General features: G+C 47.4%; 2 protein-coding genes across 2 annotated transcripts in view; both read right to left on the bottom strand.

The window, feature by feature from the left end:
* Positions 1-1,639: 1,639 nt before the first annotated feature.
* On the bottom strand, positions 1,640-17,514 carry OAZ2 (ornithine decarboxylase antizyme 2). Its single transcript, XM_033189780.1, is given in 6 exon segments — positions 1,640-2,895; positions 3,151-3,236; positions 4,746-4,921; positions 5,817-5,897; positions 5,899-5,974; positions 17,298-17,514. Coding segments are annotated over 6 exon segments (570 nt in total). The 5' UTR covers positions 17,318-17,514; the 3' UTR covers positions 1,640-2,764.
* The window catches only part of RBPMS2 (RNA binding protein, mRNA processing factor 2), a 90,302-nt gene continuing 68,671 nt past the window's right edge, over positions 1,641-23,271 (bottom strand). The window contains exons 8-12 of the transcript XR_004431944.1: positions 18,774-18,851; positions 5,817-5,974; positions 4,746-4,921; positions 3,151-3,236; positions 1,641-2,895 (exon numbers count right to left, since the gene is read on the bottom strand). The gene's annotated coding sequence lies outside the window, so the exon portion shown is untranslated. The remainder of the gene's footprint in view (positions 2,896-3,150; positions 3,237-4,745; positions 4,922-5,816; positions 5,975-18,773; positions 18,852-23,271) is intronic.

The raw sequence follows: 23,271 nt of genomic DNA, 5'->3' as shown, positions 1-23,271 counted from the left end.
TTCCAATTTAGCCTTTCTGACTCTAGCTGTATTGAAGAGGAACCACCAATAGGTGGCAGCAGAATCTCAAGCAGGTTTCTTGGGAAAAAGTAAGGGACTGAGTTTTGTATTGGTTCTTTTTCATCTGTCTTGTAAATTCCTTGTGTTTGAGTTTAGTATCTGCATCCTAAACTGCCAGCTGCCTTTAGGAATTACCTGCCCAGTGGGGGACATCTGATTTCCACTGAATGTCTGTAGTCCCAGACTTGTTCTAGTAACACCTGCCAGGCACAGTGGCTCACGCCTATAATCCCAACACTTTGGGAGGCTGAGGTGTGTGAATCACTTGAGGCCAGGAGTTCGAGACCAGCCTGGGCAACATGGCAAAACCCCATCTCTACTGAAAATACAAAAAAGTGAGCTGGGTGTGATGGTGGGCACCTGTAATCCCAGCTAGTCAGGAGCCTGAGGCAGGAGAATCACTTGAACCCAGGAGGCAGAGGTTGCAGTGAGCCAAGATTACACCACTGTACTCCAGCCTGGGCAACAGAGTGAGATTCCATCTTAAAAAAAAAAAAAAAAGCCGGGCGCGGTGGCTCAAGCCTGTAATCCCAGCACTTTGGGAGGCCGAGACGGGCGGATCACGAGGTCAGGAGATCGAGACCATCCTGGCTAATACGGTGAAACCCCGTCTCTACTAAAAATACAAAAACTAGCCGGGCGAGGTGGCGGGCGCCTGTAGTCCCAGCTACTCGGGAGGCTGAGGCAGGAGAATGGCGGAACCCCGGGAGGCGGAGCTTGCAGTGAGCTGAGATCTGGCCACTGCACTCCAGTCCGGGCGACAGAGCGAGACTCCGCCTCTAAAAAAAAAAAAAAAACAAAACTTGGGAGTGGAGCTCATTACTTTTAATGAATACAAGTTAAAGAGTCCAAGATTAATTACTTGGCCCACAGTGAAAACACAAGCAGGCTCCATAAAGAGCCATGTGAGAGCCACAGCTGAACAGTAGACAGTTGCAAAAATGTAGGCGGTGGAAGAACATGCCCTTCACTTGGCAAAACAGAAGCAACAGAAAAAAAGTCCTAGTAAATCCTTGTGAAATTTAAAAAACTGTGGTGAGAAGGATTCCATCCCCCCCGGGTGCCACTGAGAGCTTATTCATCAGGCTGTTGTATGGGGGACTGGAAACCACACCTTAGGACACTGAGCTCCAAAAGGAGAAAACTAGGGATTCTAGAAAACTATTCTTCTAGAAAACTAGAAGAATAGGGAAGGTGTGTGCTGCACCCTTCAAAGACCTCAGGAATGGGAATGTCAGGAGCTCCATGCGCCAAAACCCAGTTTCAGGACCCAACCTCCCCGCCTTTTATAGAAAAGGAAGAGCTAAGAGCAGATTAGATCTTGGGTATAGCCTCTCCTAGATGAAGCTGATGTGTACACATCTGTCTCTCCAGGGGGCTCTGGCAGTGAGTCTCAGACTCCTAGAAACCCTGCATTTCACAGTGTAATATGGCCCCAGAGACCTGGGCCAGTTTATCTGTCCTCCTACACTGCAGCTTTTTTTCCCAAGGAGCACGCACCACACCTCTATTAGGCTCTGGACTCAAAACAGTTTGGTAGGGAGTTGGTCCTAGTTCAGAAATAAAGAATAGACCAACCACAACTTTAAATCAGTTTATTGACACAGTAACACAACACACTTGCCTCCCTGACATCCCTGTCCCCCTCACCAAATCTAGATCTCTTCCCACTTCCTCTCCCCTTAGAAAAATCTGTTTAGTGAAAACAGTTAAGGGCAGGCCACTTCTACACTCCCAGCGCTACCCTAGGCCCTGCAGAGCAGGGTCTCAGGCACTACTCAGAACCTGGTGGGGAGGCAGCTAGTGCTATACTCAGCCAGCCAGAGGCATCCAGTCCCTAAGAACAGATTCCCCCACAATTCCCAGGCCCTGAGTTGCTATATATTCCTCTTCCTCTCTGCTCTTTGTGACCCCAGGAAGGAGACCTTGGGGCCTGGGCCTGCAGCCAGGAGCAATAACTCCTGGCAGTGATTTGAGAATTAGAGTTTGGCTAGTGTTTTTATGGCCCAGGCATCCCCCTAAAAAGCCCTGGTGGTGGGAATAAATTTCAATGCCCCTATTTAAAATGTACTGATAACATTAAACAGATTAAGCCAGCTTAACCAAATGCCAGAATAACACTAAGCTGTAAAGAAGGAGGGGTCTGACCTGCTTACTCCAGGCCAGACACAAATGCACACAGAGAAGCCCAGGTAAGAGTGTCAAAAAACAACTCAAGGACACTGCCCAGGGACTGAAAAGCCTATACTCAGGAGCCCCTGGGGTGACAGGAAGCAAAGAAAGAAAATACACAGTCTTAATAACCAAAACAGAAAGCCAACAGCAGGGAAACCTGAGCCTGACAGTGCTGCCCACCAGCCCTCCAGGCCATGCCCCTGAACCCAGACAGTCCCTCCCCCTCTAGGCAACGTCCTCCCCTAGGCTAGATAGAACACATCACACAGCGCAGTTTAAAAAGCTTCTAATGCCAGTTCATAAACATCTTCATTTACTATTGGTGATTACATGTGAATAATATGTTTATACTGTTCTTTATGGAAAACAATTTCAACGAGTCAACTCCGAGAACACAACAGGCAACCCTCATCCTGAGCCCCTCAGTGTCCTTCCCTAGACAGCGAGGAGCCCTCTCGTCTGTCCCAGGGCTGCCTAACTTCCCCTCTTCCCCCACTGTTGGTCTTGGGCAAAGCATCCTCTATGACTATTAGTCCTCATCGGACAAGTTCTGGTCCAGGGGATAAACCATGAACATCACATCTGGCCGAGAGGGGACACAGGGATGGCCTGGACGTACAATCTCAAAGCCCAAGAAGCTGAAGGTCTTCAGGAGTGGAGCTGCAGAAGACAGAGTGTTAAAAAGTCTGATGAGAAACACAGGGTAGGCTGAAGGTAGGCTGAAATCAAAACCCCAAAGATGGAACAAATAAGCACTAGGCTTTTACTAACCCTTCGGGCACTTGCCCTCCCGCCATGATTTCCCAGGGTTTGAAAGGCAAATTCAAGAGTCCCACCTCATCATGGAGGTGCTCCCTTCTCTCCCCCAGGCCCCACTGTCTGGGCTATAAGGCTCAGGCTGCTCTGACTCCTCACCTCTGTCTTCTCGGCCCTTCCTGAAGCAGATGAAGACATAGTTCACTTTCATCTTCTCTTCAGCAAACTCTAGCAGTGCTAACAATCTGCAGGAAGCAAAGAGAAGTACTGAGGCCCATCGCCACCTTCCTAGACCTCCCTCCCACTCACACCCCACCCCCACCAACCCAAAGGCTTTTCTGAGGCCTACAACCAGCAGTATAAATGCAGAAGCTCTGGGCGGGGCTCACGCCTGTAATCCCAGCACTTTGGGAGGCCGAGATGAGCGGATCACGAGGTCAGGAGATCAAGACCATCCTGGCTAACACAGTGAAACCCCACCTCTACTAAAAATACAAAAAATTAGCTGGGCGTGGTGGCGGGCGCCTGTAGTCCCAGCTACTCTGGAGGCTGAGGCAGGAGAATGGCGTGAACCCAGGACGCGGAGCTTGCAGTGAGCAGAGATTGTGCCACTGCACTCCAACCTGGGCAACAAAGCGAGGCTGTCTCAAAAAAAAAAAAAAATGCAGAAGCTCCAGGAGGAAGATTCCTATGTCAAGACCTCAAGAGCCTTGAATTCAGAAAAAAAAGCCACAGCACCTGAGAAAAATGTTATTGACTTTTCCTGTAATGGGAGTTCTTCATCTGAAAGTAACACTACTCATCTTAAGTAATGTTGTTCACAAGACAGAGTTTGGGACCTAGAAAGAAAACCCAGTTATTCAGGTGTCCGCCAGATTGCCAAGTTCGATATGATCACCTGCCACTGACAGGGACACTCTGGGCTCTAACACAGCCTAAAAGGATTTTCTAAAGAGGCTGGGACCACTCAGGAACTCTGTCCCCAGGACATTTCTTACACATCTTGGCCTCTTGGAGAGTCTGCCCAATCCAGTGAAATCCCACTTACCTCTGAGCTTCCTGGGTGGGGTGTGAATGGGAGGGGGGAAGTCTAGGAAGGTGGTAATGGGCCTAAGTACTTCTCTTTGCTTCCTGGCCTTTTAAACTACACCACTGTGTAGCTAAAGGGGGATTTAGTGTCTGCTGGGAAGAGTGAACCATGGGGCGATTAACCGGCAGGCATTTGGTTAATGTGGTAACAATCTGCTTTTTTTTTTTTTGAGACGGAGTCTCGCTCTGTCACCCGGGCTGGAATGCAGTGGCCGGATCTCAGCTCACTGCAAGCTCCGCCTCCCGGGTTTACGCCATTCTCCTGCCTCAGCCTCCCGAGTAGCTGGGACTACAGGCGCCCACCACATCGCCCGGCTAGTTTTTTTTTTTTTTTTTTTGTATTTTTTTAGTAGAGACAGGGTTTCACCATGTTAGCCAGGATGGTCTCGATCTCCTGACCTCGTGATCCGCCCGTCTCGGCCTCCCAAAGTGCTGGGATTACAGGCTTGAGCCACCGCGCCCGGCCAACAATCTGCTTTAATTGTAACCTAGAGCAGGCCTGTCTTACTGGCTAAAAATAACCTGTTACAAAACGGTATCTGCTTGGGGAGTCTAGAGCTAAGGGAGAAGGCACAGACTCCCCTACAATTCTGTTACCCGCAGTAAACATATACTCTTCTCTGGAATGGGAACTCCTTTCCCTTCCCCAGCATTTGGCTCTTTACCCTTCTTTGCTCCCATCAGCTAATAATCCATCTGGGATTTCTACAAACAGGCTCTGGCTGGACAGGACTGCATCCCAAGAAGAGACCTTCACCTCGGTGACCTCATACTGGAAGTGGACGGTGTGAGGTTTTCCATCATTCACAGGGAGGTCCTGGGTCACAGTGAGCTTCTCGTCCTGGGAAGGAAAGCAGGGCAGAGGACCAGGTCACTACTGCTTCTGGCCATATCATCCACTCCCTAATCTAGGCAATGCCGGGAGTCCCCTTAGGCCAGTCTCAGGGTAGCGTGGGATAGAGGCCATGCTGAAAATGCAGAGTGTCATGATGGCTAAAAGGAACTGTCACTTACCAGGCACTAAGACCAGTTGATGGTAGTAAAAGCTAGCAAGGTAGGAAGGGAAATATTTACCAATTGTCCACTAGGTGCCAAGTACAAAGTGCTGTCCCATATATTACCTTTATCACCATGACAAGCACTTCAGATGGTAATTAACAACTCCACTTTAAGTCTGAGAATAATGAAGCAACTGACCCGAGGCTCCAAAGACAGTGAATGGCAGAGATGAGATTCAAACCCAGGTCTCCCTGACTCGAAAGCCCACACTTTCCCCCAACACCATGTTCTTTTCCTTCCCTGTCAGAAAGGGAAACATCAAAAACAAATGAGGATATGTGTGAGGGTTTGGCTAGAGCCCCAGTCAGCCAAAGTCTGATTCCAAGCGGACTGTAGGGTCCGTGTTATCTTCCGTGTTACCTCCCTTGGGCACAATCTCTAAAGCCCAGAATTCAGCTACCCTGCTAACCTTCCATCCCAGTCTTAGTGAGAAGCTAAACTAACTTCTGGGCCTCAATTACAGCAGATTAAAAGGCAACAAATGGTGCTGTTATCTTTCCTCTAGTATTCCCAATAAGCCATGCAACAGCCTCAGCTGAAAGAGTCCTTCACAGTACCCCCACTGGCCTAGGCTAAGAGCCAGAGGACTACAAAAAATGATTACCGCCCTTGAGCAGCAGCTCAGTGGAGTCTGAGAAGGCTCCATCCCCAGCCTTCCATCCCAGGGTCCTCCTTACCTTATATATTAGAGCTGAGAGAGAAGGATCCCTGCCGCCCCCTCGCCCACCGGGGATCTTCGACAGTGGGTGAGGGGCATCAGGAGCACCACAGAGGCCCTGGAACAATGTGCCTGCAGCACTGGAGCTGGGGACAGTTACTCAAAGGCAAAATACTACTGTAAGAGACAGAGAGAGTGAGACAGTAAACACCAAGACTTGAAGATTTTTTTTTTCTTTTTGAGGCGGAGTCTCACTCTGTCGCCCAGACTGGAGTGCAATGGCATGATCTCGGCTCACTGCAACCTCTACCTCCCAAGCTCAAGCAATTCTTCTGCCTCAGCCTCCCGAGGAGCTGGGACTACAGGCGCATGCCACCACACCCAGCTAATTTTTGTATTTTTAGTAGAGATGGGGTTTCACCATGTTGGCCAGGCTGGTCTCCAACTCCTGACCTCGTGATCCAGCCACCTCAGCCTCCCAAAGTGCTAGGACTATAGGCGTAAACCATGGCGCCCAGCAAAGATGTAAAGGTATAACTCAAATCCCACCCCCACCCATCCCGGCTCTCTCTAAACAAGGGAAGGCTTATGAAGGCTCCCCAACTGCCCCAGTCCTGTGGGCTTCAGCTTCCAGAATTATGCTGCTGTCTTAGGGGGAACCCACCGTGTTGCAGAGGCATGGGGAAGGAGTCTCAAAAGGGCCAAGCTGGTGCGAACCTGGCTCACTGCAACCTCCGCCTCCCAGGCTCAAGTGATTCTCCTGCCTCAGCCTCCCAAGTAGCTGGGATTACAGGCATGTGCCACCACGCCTGGCTGATTTTGTATTTTTTAGTAGAGACGGGGTTTCACCATGTTGGTCAGGCTGGTCTCGAACTGCTGACCTCCAGTCATCCGCTGGCCTCAACCTCCCAAAGTGTTGGGATTACAAGCATGAGCCACCACACCCGGCTAGAGTGAGAAATCATTTAACTAAATTCCTTAATGGTTAAGAATAAAACTAAATCCAGGGATTTAGCTCCCAGAGCAGAGGTACACAATAGTACATAGAATACTGTGATATCTGATTGGCCCTGGTGTGCCACCAAATGCGGGGCCTTCTTGCCCTTCTTTGCTCATCCTTTTGTGACCTGAGCGTGGGAGGTCAGGTAATAGTGATATGGTCAGAACAGACACTCAGATGTGCTGGGTGCAGGGTATGTGCTGGGAGAGGATACATGCTATGACCTGAGTAAAGAATCCAATAATCAGACAGATTATAGCAGGTAAAAGGCTCCTAAAGGAGCTCCCTGTCACCTTACTGGCCACCTTGATTTTCGGATGGACCCAACAGGGCTGTAGATCTGCTCAACGGTCTTTGAATCCAATTTAGTGGTTCCTTAGGCTGAGATGTAGTTCATTCCCTAGGCCAAGGGCCAAGTGAAGCAGAGAAAGAGGTAAATTGTGTGTGCGTGTACACACCACGACTCAGCAACAGGCCTGTTCCCCAGCCACCACACATCAGCCTCAGAGCAGCTGGAATGCAGTGGACACATATGGGGGTACTGCAGTGGTGTGCTGGGGCCAGCTCACACAATCGTGCACATCTCTTCCCAAATATGTGTTTAATGATGTCATGTTGGTAGCTTGAATTGGCCAGAGGAGGAGTATTTACACTGCAAAAGTCTCCAAATGTTAAAGGGCTTTTTTCCCCCTGAAAGACATTGTAAAATGGTGTGAGATAACTATTCTTCACACTGTCCTTTGTTTTATATAGCATGGCATGCCAATTTTGGACTCTCCTAAATGAAGAACAACAAAACTGAACTCACACCTAACATGGCAATGGTACAGTAACCGAAGGGGCAGTCCTATTAGCAGAACTGTATCTGCACTCCAGCTGAAAATGGAAGTCCAAATCCATCACTGCTCAACTCCTAGGATCTGTTCTCTCAAAGATTTCAAAGGGAGGCCTACAGGTATACTTGGAAATTTCTTTGAGAAATGGATTTCCCACAAAAGTGTCCATGGGTGAGGAGCAGCGTCATTATCTAGGGGTGCACTTTGGGAGGCCAAAGAGGGAGGATCACTTGAGCTCAGGAGTTCAAGACCAGCCTGGCCAACATGGCGAAACCCCATCTCTACTAAAATTACAAAAATTAGCTGGGTGTGGTGGCAGGCGCCTGTAATCCCAGGTATTCAAAAGGCTGAGGCAGAAGAATTTATTGAACCCAGGAGGTGGAGGCTGCAGTTAGCCGAGATTGCGCCACTGCACTCTAGCCTGGGTGACAGAGCCAGACTCCTCCAAAACAAAAAAAAAAATCTAGGGCTGTAACCACATATCCACCTCTTCCCTCCTCTGGAAAACCTCTGGTCATCCTCACCTCCTCCACTCTTGGCCTCACCAACAGCTGTTAACAGAAAGGGCTGAACTGGGCGCGGTGGCTCACGCCTGTAATCCCAACACTTTGGGAGACTGAGGCGGGTGGATCACTTGAGGTCAGGAGTTTGAGAGCAGCCTGGCCAATATGGTGAAACCCCATCTCTACTAAAAACACACAAAAACAATTTAGCCGGGTGTGGTGGTGTGCACCTGTAGACCCAGCTACTCAGGAGGCTGACGCAGGAGAATCGCTTGACCCTGGGAGGCGGAGGCTGCAGTGAGCTAATATTGTGCCACTGCACTCCAGCCTGGGTGATGGAGTGAAACTTCAGCTCAAAACAAAAATGGCCAGGCATGGTGGCTCACACCTGTAATCTCAGCAGTTTGGGAGGCCGAGGTGGGTGGATCACCTGAGGTCAGGAGTTTGAGACCAGCCTGGCCAACATGGTGAAACCCCATCTCTACTGAAAATACAAAAATTAGCTGGGCGTGGTGGTGTGTGCCTGTAATCCAAGCTACTAAGGAGGCTGAGGCAGGAGAATCCCTTGAACCTGGGAGGTGGAGGTTGCAGTGAGCAAAGATCGCACCACTGCACTCCAGCCTGGGCAACAAAAGCAAAACTCTGTCTCAAAAAAAACAAAAACAAACAAACAAAAAAACAAAGGGCTTAACAGAGGACTATGCTACTGTTTTCAAGGACAGGAGTTATTTTCTGCTGGGGACAATGAGCTATTGTGATTCCGCCTTCCAATGTGTTAAGTGTCCAGACTAGAAAAAATAAGACAAGAGTTGGAGGCGGGGGGGAGTTTCCCCAAACAAATGCACACACATGCACCACATCATATGATTCCCTTCTCATTCTCCAATGACTACTTCTGGCCTGTGCTGAGGTTCCTGCAGGGGCATGAGGAGGGCTGGGCCACTGGAGAAAGCTGATTTGCTTCTATTGGTCAGTGGAGTTAGCCAAAGATGGGGCAAACCCCTCTGAGATAGACAGATTATCATCTTGTATACAAGGAGAATTAATTAGGTTCACAAAATAACCCTATCAATCACCAAGGCCCTTGCAATTCTAGAATTCTGGTGCCAGGCTCCTACTTCCAAAGGAATTATTCCTCAAATGGTCTTTAGATGAGCAAGCTACATTCAACCTCTGCCCTGCATTCCAGCTACCATCTTGATTCTTAGCTAATTTTTACTTGCAAACAGCAGAAGCAATGGGGCCAACTCACTGAAACGATGAGAAAAAAGTGAGGATATTGTTTTTAGACCATAATCCCCTTTGTCTTCCTAGAAATAATCCCTGGAGCCGGCCTGCCCTGTGTCCAGCACTAATCTATGAGCTTGTGATATTTCTTTTTTTAAGCTAGTCATATTTAGCAGTGGGGCTTGTGATATTTCTGGTTTCCTGATCTCTCTCCTCTTCAAATAAATGCAAGATATCTACGCCATGGTAACATGTCATTTACTTCCCCACTCTCACATACAAGGATCCTGGAGGCTCTGCTCCTCCCCCATAAATCTGTGCAGGAAAGCGAGTGTGTATGTGAGTGGGGGTGAAGGGGTATTTCAAGCCCCCGCTCTGGGAACTAGTTCCAGTTCCCCAAAAGAAACAGCTGGGGTTTCGGATAAGCTTAGTAGACAGTAGATGACAATAATTATCTTCATCGTCCACATAAAGCATCTGTTATTAGTTACTTGCTGTGAATGGCAAATTGCTTCTCTTCCAAAAAACCTGACTGTCATTTCTGAATTGAGAAAGGAAGGGGATGGGTACGTATGCGGTAGTTAAAGACATTAAGGGGCATGAAATTACCCAGTAATGGCCTTCTCTTCTAATAATCGCTTTAGTGTTCAAATGGTATTAAAGATCCGCTACCAAGCTCATTAGGAATAGTGAATCCTGGAAGAATTTAAGCACAACAGTGACTTCTAAACACAAGTATTCCTATCCTAAGATCCAAACCAGGTTGGGTTTCATATTCAGTTTAGTCTTGTTTCTAACTGGCTCCTATCCCCAGCTTTTTCCAATCCTTCCTCATCTCCTGGTCACACCACTTGAGGACAGGCATGCTTTAATCTCAGCCACCGAAAGGATGATTTAAGAAACAGGCTGGGCATGGTGGCTCATGCCTGTAATCCCAGCACTTTGGGAGGCTGAGGTAGGAGAAATGCTTGAACCAGGGGGGCGGAGGGTGCAGTGAGCTGAGATCGCACCACTGCACTCCAGCCTGGGTGACAGAGTGAGACTCTGCCTCAAAAAAAAAAAAAAAAAAAAAAAGCTAAGTCCTTTTCAGAAGCTGAAAAGATCAGGCTGATTAAGGAGAATCAAATGTATCAGACTGAACCCAAACATCCAGCTGGGCTGGTCCTGCTTTGCAGGAGATAACAGAAATACACCATGCTGGAAACTATCATGTCAGGTATCCAGCATACAAGGCAATTCGGAAGAGAGATGGAACATTAGAGTCAATCTGTTAGTGCCTTTTATTTTCTCAGTGATAGGACATGCCCTTGGAAACACTCCTCAGAATACATATGAGTGCTACTAACATATCACATCCTGCTGTCTCTAAAGTGTCTGTGAAACTGTTGTATGAAATGCCCTTAGCAGGTTACAATTTCACACACTGACTACAGATTGGCAGTGTATGCAGCAGATGTATAGCTGGGCAATGACGATGGTAAATAAAATTTTTATAATTCAAATGCTATTTCTAAATCTCTAGGGTACTTACTATTTAGAATTAACCCTTAAGTCTCTTGATAAAAGTAAAGGATCTTCTGTTAAAGAATCACTTCCAGCTGGGCACAGTAGCTCACGCCTGTAATCCCAGCACTTTGGGAGGCAGAGGCGGGCAGATCACAAAGTCAGGAGATCAAGACCATCCTGGTCAACACAGTGAAACCCCATCTCTACTAAAAATACAAAAATTAGCTGGGCATGGTGGTGCACACCTGTAGTCCCAGCTACTTGGGAGGCTGAGGCAGCAGAATCGCTTGAACACGGGAGGCAGAGGTTGCAATGAGCCGAGACCGCGCCACAGTACTCCAGCCTGGCAACAGAGCAAGACTCCGTCTCAAAAAAAAAAAATCACTTCCGGCTGTCTTTAAGTCAGTTTTGATTTACACACAGTTGGTCCTCTATATCTACAGGTTCCACATTCATGGATTCAACCAACCATGGGTCAAAAATACTCAGATAAAAAATAGTACAAATAAAACAGCACTAAAACTATTTACATAGCATTTACATTGTGTTATGTATCATAAGTAATCTAGAGATAATTTAAAGTATATGGGAAGATATACGTAGGTTATATGTAAATACTACACCATTTTATATAATGGAATTGAGCACCCTTGGATTCTAGTAAGGGGGAGGTCCTGAAACCAATCCCCCACAGATGGCTACCGAAAGAGTACAAAGAGAAGAGATTCCATATAAAAGTAATTCTGTGAGTAACTTCCACTTAGCTACATCTAAAATATACTTGAATTCAAATTCTCCTTAATACACTTCTGATCATGTTTCACTTGAATCAGTGGCCTCCTTCGCTCATTCAATTCTGCACCCTTTCTCTCTGGTTTCTATTACCTGCCGGAGAAAGTCAGATGGCCTTGATATTAGCTACCTTTTGGTATCAAATGAAGACAGGAAAACCACATTCCCAACACAGTTCTACATTCATTTCCCCCTCTCAACCTCTTCTGACCCATTCTTTCTCAGGCCCTGTCTCACAGAACACCCAAAGGTGCCCTCACTTCCCTCATACAGGTCGCTTTTACTCTGAGACTAGGAATGTCTTTGATGACTAATCCCTACGCAAAAAGACATGCCATCACTTAGCGAAACAGAAAGTAAGAAAGGTTGGAGGTGATGACCACCTCCAGTCTAGTGTGGCCCTAGAGGCTGATTTCCAGCTGTCAATGCCCCTTCCATCTGAGAAAGGGCCCCTGGCAGATGCCAGGCATAAGTCATTTCACTAGGGCTGCTCTGCATTCCACAGGGAGTCTTCTTGCTAAGCACAATTATAAAGAAAATGACATCACCACTCTGAATCACAGGCTGAAAGCAAAATTGGGTTTTGGTTGATTCTCCACAAGAAACAGTTACAGTGGTAGCTAGAATATCTGTGCCTTTGAGGTTTGCTTATCACACAGCTGATATTGGTACATATGCCAAAGGTAGGTAGGCACAATCACATATGCTACCAGAGGTGAGTGGACAGCTAGGTAATCAGGCTTTAAAATAAGACTTTACGGCCGGGCGCGGTGGCTCAAGCCTGTAATCCCAGCACTTTGGGAGGCCGAGACGGGCGGATCACGAGGTCAGGAGATCGAGACCATCCTGGCTAATACGGTGAAACCCTGTCTCTACTTAAAAATACAAAAAACTAGCCGGGCAACGAGGCGGGCGCCTGTAGTCCCAGCTACTCGGGAGGCTGAGGCAGGAGAATGGCGTAAACCCGGGAGGCGGAGCTTGCAGTGAGCTGAGATCCGGCCACTGCACTCCAGCCTGGGTGGCAGAGCAAGACTCCGTCTCAAAAAATAAAATAAAATAAAATAAAATAAGACTTTACTTTTACATATTAGTATCTCAATCTAGTTTGTAGAGTAAGGTCATCACACAGTGCCAGCCTCTTCCCAGGATAGAATTACATCATTGTTTATATAGTATCAAAGGCCTAACAAATTTTCTTAAGGTTTATCTAATACAAAGCATTTACGCTACTGCTGCTAACCAGACATTACCCGTTTTGTTCACTTTAAGTGACAAAATTCTTGCCTGCCTACTTCTCCATTTCTGGTCTGTAACTTTTTTTTTTTAGAGATGGGCTCTCACTGTGTTGCCCAGGCTGGTCTCAAACTCCTGGGCTCAAGCAATCATCTCAGCCTTCCAAAGTGCTGGGATTACAGGTGTGAGCCACCATGCCTGGCCTGGTCTGTAACTTTCAGTTAGGCTGGCTGCATAATGTTCTAAATCATGGCACCAACTTGAATCAACACTGTATATTCTTTCAAAAAGGGAAGAATTACTCATTTTGTTTTTCTAGAAATGCACATTTGTAACATCCCTCTATCCCACTCCTCAGTCCCGTTTTTTATATTTTTGAGCAGCTCTGAGACTAAATTTGGATTTCTTGGCAGAGTGAGGAATTGCTATTATTAGCCCACACTGCTTTCTGAAGCTTAGCTCTGATTTGGGGGGATTCCTGACTATACTAGGAGAGTGCCTCTCTCTCTCTCTCTCCCCTCTTTCACTCTCTCCTGTCTCTCTCCCCTCTCTCCTCTCCCCCAACCCTCCTACCTATAGGGTGACCTTGCAGGCACATCATAGGAAAACTGGCTCTCCCTACCACTCCACGCCCAACAAGCCATAGTGCCAACAAATAAGGAATAACTGAAACCAGACTCTTTAGGAAGAGACAGAAATTCCATTACCCAGGAAACCACTCAGTGAAGATGCCAATAGTTCTGATATGTTCTTGTGCCCTGCCCCCTTCCCCACAAAAACCACCTGTAGAACCAAATGTGTCTCTTCAAAGCCCATCAGCACAGATTGATAATATCACTATCAAGCCAGGGCTAGTGCTTCTCTACATACTGTACTGTCTCAGGTACAAAGCAAGCCCTAGACAGATACTGTCTCCCTGCCCCCGCAAATCCAGGGACAAAAAGGCCAGGAAGCTTGATGTCCTTGGATTTAAACCTCATGTTCAAAAAGGGTAATAAAGGTGCTTGTACTTGTATCTTCTTCCCTCCCCCACCATCAGGAATTCTGACATTTTGGAAGTACCAATCAGAACAACACTGGAAAGGAAGAGCCTTGTTTTCAAAACATGGTGCCAGCGCCTCTGCAACTATTTCTTCCAGGAAACCAAGCCTCCACCTCCTGAGTTTTTCACTGGAGCCAGGGAAGCTGAAAATCCCATCCCCCACCCAATGGGAACTAAACCCAGCCAGCTCCCCGCTCTATGGATATGAAACACCCGAGAACACTGACTGGGAAGAACAGCTCTTATCGGAATCCCTAGTTAGGACTCTACCAGGATTCCTTTTAGAAAGTTAGGGGCAGGCCCGAGGAAGCTAGGAAACATGCTATGGAAACGGGATTGCCATCACTCAAAGAAATCAGACACCCTGCACACAACACCCCACCCCCAGGCCAAGTGGAGAAGCCTGATCCAAGGCCTAGCTCCTACCCAGGCCCTGGCAGGCCAGTTGGCTCCTCTCTCCACCTGCCTCTCATACAGCCAGGCCCCTCAAATTACCAACACGCTAAGCAAGGGCCCTGGAGACAAGCAAGCCTGTTTTGCCACTTAGGAAGCTGGAAAGAATTTTTGAGTCAAGTTAACCCAACCCCCTCTTCTTTACACATGTAAGCACACTGGCTCGGCCAGAACTCAGGTCTTTCAACCTCACAGTTGGTGAAGACTCTTACGTGTTGGTTCCAAGTTGCTCAACTCTCAGGGCTCAGCCTGCAAAAGACTCGGCACTTCGACCAGCTCAGTCCAGAGGACTCCAGAGAATGACTGCTGAGACCACCCCACCTTCCAACCCCCACTACAGACACACAAAAAGAAGTGGAAAAAAAGTCCATCTCACATACCCCCTTGAGTGGGTTTTGTTGTAGGTCCCTCTGCTTCCCTCCACCCGTGCTTCATCCTGCCCTCTCTCATACCTGCCATCTATCCTCAGCACACACGGCGCCTTTGCCACAAGTAACACCTTTGCATCCAGCACTCTCTACATCCGCCTCCACCTCCTCAGCTCCAGAGGGGCTGGGTTACAGAAGATGGAGTGAAAGAGGGGAATGCATAGGGAATGGACATGGAGACTCTTGGAAAAGGAAACTCTAACAGCTGATGGGCTATAGGGTAAAGAGAACTTGGGAGGCAGGGATAACAGGTCAAATAAGACCATAACAAATTATCAAATGGGGAATGAATTTTCTTTCTACATGTAAAGAAGAAATGGGGGTGGGGGCACTGGGTAACAGTCTGAGACTTGGGGGAAGAAAATGGCCAATAGCTGAGAAATAAGTAACTAGAGACAGGAACTTCAGAGGCTGTTGCAGGTATTGTATCTTGGGTACTTCTGGACAGTACCTGAGAGAGAAAGACTAAGAAATCCCTGAAGAAATGGAGTCCAGGAGGCAGAGGTTGCACTGAGCCCAGACCGCATCACTGCACTCCAGCTTTTGCCACAGAGTGAGACCCTGTCTAAAAAAAAAAAAAAAATTCCTCCAAGAATTTAGGCCCTTGTCAGTAGAAAAAGAGCTGACACCCACTACAGGAATAGGATGGGAAAAGCTGCGGGAAGGAAGCAGTGGTTTTTAACCCTGGCTTCCCATTATAATTACCTGGGGAGCTTTAAAACTGTATGCTAATAATCAGGACACTCTAGGCCAGTAAGACCAATCTTTGAAGGTGGGGCCCAAGTGACTGCTTTCTCAAATGTGAAGCCAGGGTAAGAAACACTGAAATACAAGAAAAGCTGAAAACCCAGTTGGAATATTTAAGGCTGGTGCTGTTAACAAGTGGGAAAGGAAAGTTGGTAGACTATTTCAGTAAGAAGAGTACCCAAGTTTGAGAGGAACCCTGAGTGGCAGTTAGAGGGCTCTATGCAAAGAAAAGCAATAAAGAAGGCAATGCTTTCAAGAGGAACTGGTCTAATTCTGAATAGAACATGGCCCAATTTAAGAAAGATTTACAGGGAATGGATCTGCTTGCAAAATAATGAGGCCCAAGTGAGAGGCAGAGGCCATAAGGCCAAATCTGGGGACAAAAGGTCTGGTGTGGGGAACTAATGAGCTTCAGACACGGTTTGGACAGGACAGCAACAAGTCTGGGAAAAAAATGAGGAAGAGAATTAGGTCCAAATTGTAAATGAAAGCCATTCTGATGTATAAGGAGCAACTGGAATTAAAAATTCTGGGGAATTAGGAAATTGTGGAACAGTTTCAGAGAACAGAGGCAGAAATATGGAATATATTAAAATTTGAGGGAAGACAGGTAAGAAGGATTGCCTTGGAGAAAGAGAGGCATGCAGAGAAAGGAAAATTGAGCAGCTATCTGCAGGGGGAAGGGTATACCATGCAAGTTTGGAAAACCAGGGTGCTCGGTCTGAGAAAGACGTGCAGCCCTTCTCTAATTAATGGGGGAAGACTAGGGTTGGGTTTTGAGGGAGGAAATTGCAAAGGCCTAGCGTCCAGAATATATAGCTTGGTTTGAAGGCACTGGAGGTACAGGGGGAAGGTTCACTGGAAGCGGGATGGCTGAGTCCTGTGATCTAATGATCCAAAGATGGGGTTCAGGTAAGAGGGGAGGGAGAAGGATGAGTTCCAGCTGAGAGAAGATGTTTACAGGGTAAGAATGTTTCCAAGAGTGTTGGGGGTATACCATTGGGGCAATAGGATGGAGCACAGAATCAAACCCAGTGTTTGATAAATAAAAGGAATGGCGTTAAGAGACTGGGAAAATGGGGCCTAACTGGGAGAGGGGTGTGGAGGGAGGAAAGTGGGGGAAAGATAAAGCTGAAGTATGGGACCAGGAGGAAGGCTGGACATACGTGTAAGGACTGCTAGGCCTGAAGAGAATGGGGGGAGGGTGATGAGTGAGGGTAACTGAGAACTGAGGGATGGAGGTTGACTTTGGGCGGGGGGCAGTGATACGAGAAGAGTCTGGGTGGGGGGTGCAGTTTTCATCAGGGAGGGGATTCAAAGCGAAGGGTTAAGTGACTTATAAGGGGAGTAAGAAAGATCTGAGGAAGACAGGAAACAATTTGGGGAATCTGGATGCGGGGGAAAGCCCAGTTTGGGGAATGGGGCACAGTTCGGTGGGGCTGAGGAAAAAAAGGGGAACTGGTTGGAAGGTTGGGTTCCGGCTTTTGGGGGCTTTAGGGGAGGAGGAGGCCCGGATGAGGGGGATGGGCCCGGCTGAAGAGAGGGGGCTAAAGGACATAAGAAGGCCCAGCTGCAGGGCTGAGGACCGGACTAGGGTGGCTAAAGTGGTGAAGGGAGCTGACTGGGGGCGGATGGCCCCGTTGCGGGGGGCGGGGGCCGGCTAGGGGTATGGGAGAGGCCCTCTGGAGCAGATGAGGGAGGATGGGGGCGGGGAGCCTGGGCCGGGCCGTTACCTGTCCTGGGTGTTTATCATCCTCGGCGGCTCTGCTCAGGGTGGGAGGAGGCGGCGCAGGGAGTGGATAGGTGGATGAGTGGGTGGGTGTGGGGTCGCGCGCGCGGGGTCGATCTCTGCGGGCTAAGTCCCTGTCAGGCCGCGGGCCGAGCGCCTCCTCCTGCCTCAGCGAGCGCCTGCCTCCAACTGACCCTCCCCGGCCGCCGCAGCCGCCCCGCCCCCGAGTGTCTCATCTGCATAGCCCCACCCCAGCGCCGCGCGGTGTCCTGGGAAACTGGGGCCCACAACAAAGGGCAAAGCTCCGCCCCGCCTCCGAGCAGGCGCACCAGGGACCAATCGTGGGGGTGGGGGTGGGGGTGGGGGTAGGGGGTCCGAATGAAGGGCAGGCTGTGATGGAGGCCATGGCCAAGGCGGTGGCTTTGCCCGCGGCTGCGGCAGCGCGGCCCGGAAGATGCGTTGTGTTTCCTGTAGAGTTTTCTGTGAGGATTGACTCAACCTGGTCCTCATCCCTATTCCTCTTTTGCGTGGGGCCGAACAGGGCTGTGCCATTTGGGAGGATATTAAAACAAAATCAGAAATCTAAGAGAACTACACACATATTAGCACCATTCCCAGTATGAGTCCAGGCCCACAGATCTGTTATCTCAACTCATAATGCAGAACCTCAGCTGTCAGCGTAGATCAACAATCTCAGCATCTGGCACACATCTCATGTCAGTCGTCAAGGCTGCTCCAAGCACTGGCTTAGGGTCGGTCATCTGAAGCCAGAACTCTAGATCATGAGCACAGTTACAGCAAGATAGTCGTGGAAAGCGTTGTCACTAACTTGTTCACAGTGACTTCAGATCACAATCAGTGCAAGTTACTTCAACCGATCATGCAAGGTTACTAGTTCAGTCACCTCCATTCATTATCCCTACTGGTCCTTATCACAGATTAGTGCCTGAAGGCCACAGTCACTGGTGCGCAGAGCCCTCAGATCACAGTCCTTGCAGGTTACAATCACAGGCACTTCAACATAATCATCAAAAGCCCCGACTTTGTTCACAGTCAACCTAGATTGCAATCAAGAGAGGTCACATTATCTCAGATCACGGTGGGTCACTGTCACCTCAGATTACATCCATTCCGTTATTCAACAAATAATTATTTTATTTATTTATTTTTGAGATGGAGTCTCACTCTGTGGCCCAGGCTGGAGTGCAGGGGCACCATCTCAGCTCACTGCAACCTCCACCTCCTGGGTTCAAGCGATTCTCCTGCCTCAGCCTCCTGAGTAGCTGGGATTACAGACGTGTACCACCATGCCCAGCTAATTTTTGTATTTTTAGTAGAGACAAGGTTTCACTATGTTGGCCAAGCTGGTCTTGAAGTCCTGACTTTAGGTGATCCACCCTCCTTGGCCTCCCAAAGTACTGGGATTACAGACATGACCCACCGTGCCCAGCCAACAAATAATTATTGAATAGCTACTTACTGTGTGCTCCAGGCATGTGCTAAGTCCAAGAATACTCCGTAATCAACCAGGCAAGGTTCCTGCCTTGGATGTCACAATCTGGTCAAGGGAAGAGACACAGGCCATCACAATACCAGGTAAGTAAGTGCTCAATCTGAGGAATGCCACAGAGGAAGTAATTTAGGGAATTAAGGACAGCTTTGCAGAAAGGGTGGTAATTTGGAGAAAGGGTGATACTCCAGATCGGTGGTCACTATGACTTTCAGTTCACAAATGTCTCACATCAGAGTCATCCCAGGATATGGTTACTCTACTTCACAAACAGCATGCTTTTGGGTTTGGATGATGGGGATGGAGGTACAGAAGAAAGGTTGGAGCTGCCAAGCTAAGGCTTTTTCAGCACGAATTAAAGTGGTAAATGATACCCAAACTGCCCAGATTATCACGAGATATTCAGGCAAGGCTGGTCTTATACTCTGGTTCATTTTAAGATCCTCCACTTTGTCCCTCAGCTATCCCTACCTACTCCTCCAGGTTCAAGTCAGGTACATTGTTACATTAGTACTTAGCAAAATTGAACACTTAAACCCAGCCCTGATCTACCCCATCGCATAGTCCCAGAGACTTGGGCAATCCTCTTGGCCTTCAAAGGGAGCTGGAATGCCTCACTTCTGCCAGCCCGCTCCTGGACAAGTAACCCTTTGACCTGAAGGGCAGTTTTTGACCCATGAATCAACAAATATTGAGAACTCACTATGTCAATAATAGCGACCATTTATTGAGCATCATGGGTAAAGTACTACATTTGAAAACAGCTCTCCACCCTCATTTTAAGGATGAAGAGAATTAAACCTCAGGGAGATTTATTCTGTCATCCAATATTTAATGAGGGTCTGTCTATACCAGACATGTTAACATGCTAGCTTTAATTCAAAGTGATTAAGTGGTGTAGTTAGAACTTGGATCCCAAGTTGCCTGATCCTGTGCTTTGTCTGGATCTGCATGGTGGAAGAGTCGGAACCTCTCTGGACAGTTTTCTGTTTGAAGGAGTGGCCACCCTGATAGCCACCTGGCAAGTGAAAAATTCACAAAAACTGAGGTCTTTAAATCTAAATTAATTAAAATGAAATAAAGTTAAAAGTTCAATTCCTCAGTCCCACTAGCCACATTTCTTTTTCTTTTTTTGAAACGAAGTCTCACTCTGTCGCCTAAGCTGAAGTGCAGTGGGATGATCTCAGCTCACTGCAACCTCTGCCTCCCAGGTTCAAGCAATTCTTCTGCCTCAGCCTCCCGAGTAGCTGGGATTACAGGCGCCCACTACCACACCTGGCTAATTTTTATTTATTTATTATTTATTTATTTTGAGACGGAGTCTGTCTCCCAGGTTGGAGTACAGTGGCGTGATCTCGGTTCACTGCAAGCTCCGTCTCCTGGGTTCACGCCATTCTCCTACCTCAGCCTCCCAAGTAGCTGGGACTATAGGCGCCCACGACCACGCCTGGCTAACTTTTTGTATTTTTAGTAGAGACGGGGTTTCACAGTGTTAGCCAGGATGGTCTCAATCTCTTGACCTTGTGATCCACCCGCCTCAGCCTCCCAAAGTGCTGGGATTACAGGCATGAGCCACCATGCCCGGCCTAATTTTTATATTTTTAGTAGAGACGGGGTTTCATCATGTTGGCCAGGTTGGTCTTGAACTCCTGACCTCAGGTGACCCACCGGCCTCGGCTTCCCAAAGTGCTGGGATTACAGGCGTGAGCCACCTCGCCCAGTCCACTAGTCACACTTCATATGCTTAATAGCCACATGTGGCTAGCAGCCACAGTATTACAGAGTATACATATGGAACATGTCTATCATCACAGAAACTTCTACGACAGCACTATATCCCATTACCCCTCTATCCCTGTCTACCCCTGTCACCACCACAGGTTCAAGTTCCTTCTCATCCATTGTCATCTGCATCCTTGCCCTCACACTGGCAATCTATCAGACTCTGCTTCCTGCCCCTAGCCATACCCTCCCACTGTGCCTTCTGCAACGTGTGATCAGCAAACTCTTCCACATCCTCAGTCTTTTCTCAGCATCCTTGCTTTATCTGAAATTTGGCTATCCACTAACCGCTGCTTCTCCAGCAGCTCTATTAGGTGAATTCTGTTTCTCATTCTCACGTGTCTCAGCGTCAGAAGTGGGTAATGCCATTTCTGGCATTGGGGTAATGCCACCCCAATGCCATTTCTAGACCAGTGTTTAGCTTCCCCTCCCTCCCACAAAATCCCTGTTCCATTGGGGCTTCACCCTCTAGATATACTATCTTGGTTAATGTCATCAGCCAACCTCCTGGTTGATGCCCCTTATTTGGCTCATGGCTTTCTGCCTCTCTCTTCGCCCCAAATGTTGTCATATTTGGTGAGCTCAAGGTCCACGTGATGGCCTCTCAGCCATGCTCCTCTCACTTCCTTGACTTTCTCATCTCCAGTGAGATTTTCAGCACTCCACAGCAGCTGCTCACTCCTGTAGTCACACCCTCAACTTTGTTTTCACCAAAAATCATTTCACGTCCAAAATGTTGACTCTCCAACCATAACTTTTGCCTTAATTAAACCCCTAAATAAGTCTTTGACCTGTATCAGGAGCTTAACGCTTGACCTCACTAATTTCTCACTATTCATTAGCCCTAAGTTTTTTTTTGTTTTGTTTTGTTTTGTTTTGCTTTTTTGTTTTTTAAGAGGAAGAAACTTGTTAAGAGAGATTAGAAAGTAATCTGTCTATGACTGAGCGTGGCAGCTCATTCCTACAATGTCAACACTTTGAGAGGTCCAGGTGGGAGGATCACTTGAGCCCAGGAGTTTAAGACTAGCTGTGGGTAATGAGGAGACCCTATAAAAATTTAAAAAAAAAAAAAAAATAGCCAGCATGGTGTCACACACCTGTGGTTCCAGCTACTCAGGAGGCTGTGGCAGGAGGATCACTTGAGCCTGGGAGGTCAAGGCTGCAGTGAGCTGTGATTGCACTACTGCCTAATGTGTCAAAGCTTTAGTGCAAATACTTGGGTCCAAACTCAGTAGTCATTGTTACCAATTACAGATTTTTACATGGGACTGAATTATATGGTAAGCCATAAAAATTTGGAATAACTGAAACTCTCCTATTTGAGTCCACTGCCAGCTAATTATATTTTTTTTCTCAGTTTCTCTTGGCAAAGAGAGATAACAGTTTTTTATAAAAGTAGTCGTGCACCATAAGTGTAAAATTATGTTAAAATATTTCCCACAAAAATCATTATGTCTTTATGCATATTTTTAAAATTTTAACAAAGATTGTATATATTTATGGTATACATCATGTTTTCATATATGTATACATTGTAGAAGAGTTAATCAATGGTTAAATAAAGCGTTTTGTTTTTTTGTTTGTTTTTGTTTTTTTTTTTGAGATGGAGTCTCGCTCTGTTGCCCAGGCTGGAATGCAGTGGCGTAATCTCGGCTCACTGCAACCTCCACCTCCCGGGTTCAAGCGATACTCCTGCCTCAGCCTCCTAAGTAGCTGGGATTACAGGCGTGCGCCACCATGCCAGGCTAATTTTCGTATTTTTAGTAGAGACGGGCTTTTACCAAGTTGGCCAGGCTGGTCTCTAACTCCTAACCTCAAGTGATCCACATGCCTCAGCCTCCCAAAGTGCTGGGATTACAGGCGTAAGCCACTGCACCCAGCCAAATCAAGCTTTTTAACATATTTATTATCTTACATCCTTATCATTTTTTTGCAAATATACACTATGTTGTTATTAACTCTAACTATCATGATGTAACACAGATCTCTTGAACATACTCCTCTTGCCTAACTGAAAATTTGTGTCCTTTGACCAACACTTTTCCAATTCCTCTACCCGCCCCCGGCCTCTGCTGACCATCATTTTACTCTCTATTTCTATGAGTTTGACTTTTTGGGTTTTTGTTTTTTTTGACACAGGGTTTCATTCTTTTGCCTAGGCTGGAGTGCAGTGGAACCAGTATAGCTCACTGGAGCCTCAAATTCCTGGCCCAAAAGGATCCTCCTGCCTCAGTCTCCCCAGTAGCTAGGACCACAGGCACACGCCACCATGCCTAGCTAATTGCTTTACTCTTTTGTTTCCCTGTGTTGCCCAGATTGGTCTCAAACTCCTAGTCTCAAGGGATCCTCCTGTCTTAGCCTCCCAAAGCAATGGATGGGATTACAGGTCTGAGCCACCATTCTTGGTCTGAGTTTGATTTTTTCACACTCTACATATAAGTGAAATCACGCAGTATTTCTTGCTTTGTGCCTGGTTTGTATCACACAACATAACATCTCCCAGGTTCATCCATGTTGTTGCAAATGATAGTTTCCTTCTTTTTTTAAGGCTGAATAGTACCCCATTGTCCATATGTACATTTTTCTTTATCCATTTGTGTGTTGTTGGGCACTGTGGTTGTTCCCATGTGTTGGCTGTTGTGAATAATGCTGCAATGAACACAGGAATACAAATCTCTTTGACATG

Source organism: Trachypithecus francoisi, unplaced genomic scaffold (assembly GCF_009764315.1).
Source record: "Trachypithecus francoisi isolate TF-2019V2 unplaced genomic scaffold, Tfra_2.0 Lachesis_group3, whole genome shotgun sequence".
In the NCBI taxonomy this organism is placed as follows: Eukaryota; Metazoa; Chordata; class Mammalia; order Primates; family Cercopithecidae; genus Trachypithecus; species Trachypithecus francoisi.
Note: the sequence above shows the minus strand (reverse complement) of the source record. Positions and strands in the feature narration are given on the sequence as shown.